The sequence below is a fragment of the Megascapheus bottae genome, chromosome 15 (genome assembly GCF_031878675.1).
Source record: "Megascapheus bottae isolate mThoBot1 chromosome 15, mThoBot2.hap1, whole genome shotgun sequence".
Classification (NCBI taxonomy): domain Eukaryota; kingdom Metazoa; phylum Chordata; class Mammalia; order Rodentia; family Geomyidae; genus Megascapheus; species Megascapheus bottae.
Window position 1 is genome coordinate 123,299 of NC_143523.1, and position 2,647 is coordinate 125,945.

General features: G+C 47.6%; 1 protein-coding gene across 1 annotated transcript; it reads right to left on the minus strand.

Annotated features, from left to right (window-relative positions):
• Positions 1-322: 322 nt before the first annotated feature.
• On the minus strand, positions 323-2,276 carry LOC150053636 (olfactory receptor 13G1-like). The gene is made up of 2 exons (XM_090346834.1): positions 1,971-2,276; positions 323-1,568 (listed from the first exon to the last, which is right to left on the minus strand). Exon 2 carries the CDS (start codon positions 1,491-1,493, stop codon positions 567-569), a length of 927 nt encoding a protein of 308 aa, XP_090202960.1. The 5' UTR covers positions 1,494-1,568; positions 1,971-2,276; the 3' UTR covers positions 323-566.
• Between the last annotated feature and the right edge of the window lie 371 nt (positions 2,277-2,647).

The following is a 2,647-nucleotide window of genomic DNA, read 5'->3' on the forward strand; positions in this document are numbered from 1 at the left end:
AATATGGCAGGGAAATTTAATGAGACTCCCATCTTCATTTAAAAGCAAAAATCCAGAAGTAGAGCTTTAGCTAAAGTGGTAGAGCAATAATCTTGAGGGTAAAAAATCCCAGGGACAGTGTCCAAGCCCTGAGTCAATCACCAGAACCAACATCAAAACAGGCAAACAATCATACAATGACAACAACATCCCATAACCAAACAAATGAAACAACACAAACAAAAAAGAACAAAAAAAGCCTTGTCCATTAAAAGATTCTATACTTATGAGTAAAGTGATTAAATTAGTACATCTAGTTAAATGAATCAGAGGCCTTAATGTTTAAGAGGACACAATGTACACATATAAATTGTAAGGTACGAGGAGTATAGCAATGCACATTGCGTACTAACTTTCAGAGGAATAAAAATATCAGATATTCTGTGACACAAGACATGGCATTGACCTACACATGCTCTCAGACAGACAGACAGCCCCAGGAGACAAAAACGACAAATTCCAGATTCAACATATGAGAAGGGTCAGGCCCTCTCCGGCCACTTTCCAAGTTCCTTTCTTACCTAAGGTCACCTCACAAAAGACAGGAGCTTTCTGCAGGATGCCTTGAATTCTTTGTTTCTCAAGGTATAGATGAGGGGGTTGAGAGAAGGAGTGACAGTGGTGTACAGCACTGCAATGACCTTGTCCACGAGCCCAGTGGAACCCATGGCTGGCCGGACATAGGTGTAGAGCACCGTGGAGTAGTAGAGGGTGACTACCATGAGGTGAGCTGAGCAGGTGGAGAAGGCACGCCTCTTGCCCTCAGCTGAGCGGATGTGCAGAATGTTGGTGATGATGCACCCGTAGGATGCCATGGTCAACAGGAAGTTAAGGCCACTCAAGAACATGTCTGCAATAACGGTCATGATATCATTGATGAAGGTAGGGCTACAGGGGAGCAGAAGCACCGGTGGAATCTCACAGAGGAAGTGTGTGATGAGGTTGGGGCCACAGAAGGACAGACGCAGGACCAGGCAGGTGAGCACCAAGGAGTTGAGGGCCCCAGTAGACCACACAAAGGCAGCCAGGGACACACAGGCCTTGACATTCATCAGAGTACCGTAGTGCAGTGGCCGACAGATGGCCAGGTAGCGGTCATAGGCCATGGCAGAGAAAAGCAGCAACTCAGATCCAAGCACCCAAGTGAAGACAAACATCTGCATGAGGCAGCCCCCAAAGGAGATGGTGTTCTCAGCCACGAGGCTCTGGAGGAATTTGGGCAAGACAGTCACAGTGCAGATGAGATCCATCAGGGCCAGGTTGACCAAGAAGAAGTACATGGGAGTATGGAGGTTGGGGCTGCAGAGGATGGCTGCAATGATCAGGACGTTGCCGAGCAGAGCCATCAGGAACAAGAGGAATAGGACACAGAAGAGGGTGTCCTGGAGCCAAGGCTCCTCCACAAACCTCTGCAGGATGAACGTGGTCACCACAGACTGGTTTCCAGGGGCCATGCGTACCCCGCGCAGGACCAGAGTGGGTCTGCAGCTTGAGCTTCCTTCCTGAGCACAGATGAGCTTTGCTTTTACCTAAATGTCAATGTTTCATATGTAAAAATCAAGCCCATGCAATGAGCCACCTGTCTGGTAGAAAAGCTGCTTATTTAAATTATCAGACAAAAAGTTTAAAGAAAAAACAACTCCTGGTTCTCTAAGTAAAGGGAAGGGCAGGTCAGTGAGAAATTCCACAGAGACTTGTCTGGAAACACAGACAGTCACTGGGGGCTCTACTCAACACACTGAGCAAACAGGGCCACATTTTCTCCACTTTTTCACTCCACACGTGGGGCAGCGATGGCCAGGAGTCAGTGAACTGGTTGTGATACTTCCTCTACAGTATAAATGGCTGAGGGGAGGGTGGAAACTGGGGTCAAATTGTCAATAGGCAATAGGTCTTTCGGGAAGTGGGAGCCAGTCATAGGCATGCTTTACCTCCAACAGCCAGTCCCAGGCTGTGATGACAGACAGCAGAGTCTACAGCAGTTACCTCCGTGGTTCTCTATGCCTCTGCCATCCTGGAGATTCAGCCATTGGGACCACACTACTGGAAACTCTAGAGTCACATAGCTCTCCCAGATTCATGCCATTAATCTGTCCAGGAAATGGCCTTGCGGGGTGATCCAGCAAGACCTGTTTACATTGTACTGGCTATAGTCACAGTTTCAAACAAGCAATCCAAAGCTCAAAGTGATAAAAAGCATCAGTGTAGCTTCAGCCCCCACTCCCGTACCCTCTTCCATGAACTGCTTCTCATTCCACTGGCTTTCCAACTGCCAGCCCACAGACTCTCAGTCACACTTGGCTCTTGTTCAGTCTGTGTCGCACTAACAGCCCTCCATTACACAAGAGTACCGCGCGTCATTGGTCACCTGGCTTTTCTGAATGCCACATGTTTCAAGCCTTATGCTAGATCCAGCAAATAAGCTGCAACATGTCCAATTAAACCTGAATTTCTGAAGTGGGGTATGGTGGTTCATGCCTATAATCCTAGCTACTCAGGAGATATCTGATATCTGAGGATCATGGTTCAAAGCCAGCCCGGGCACTAAAAAGTTTGTGATACTCTTCTCTCCAGTTAATCACCAAAAAAAATGGAAGTGGCCCTATGA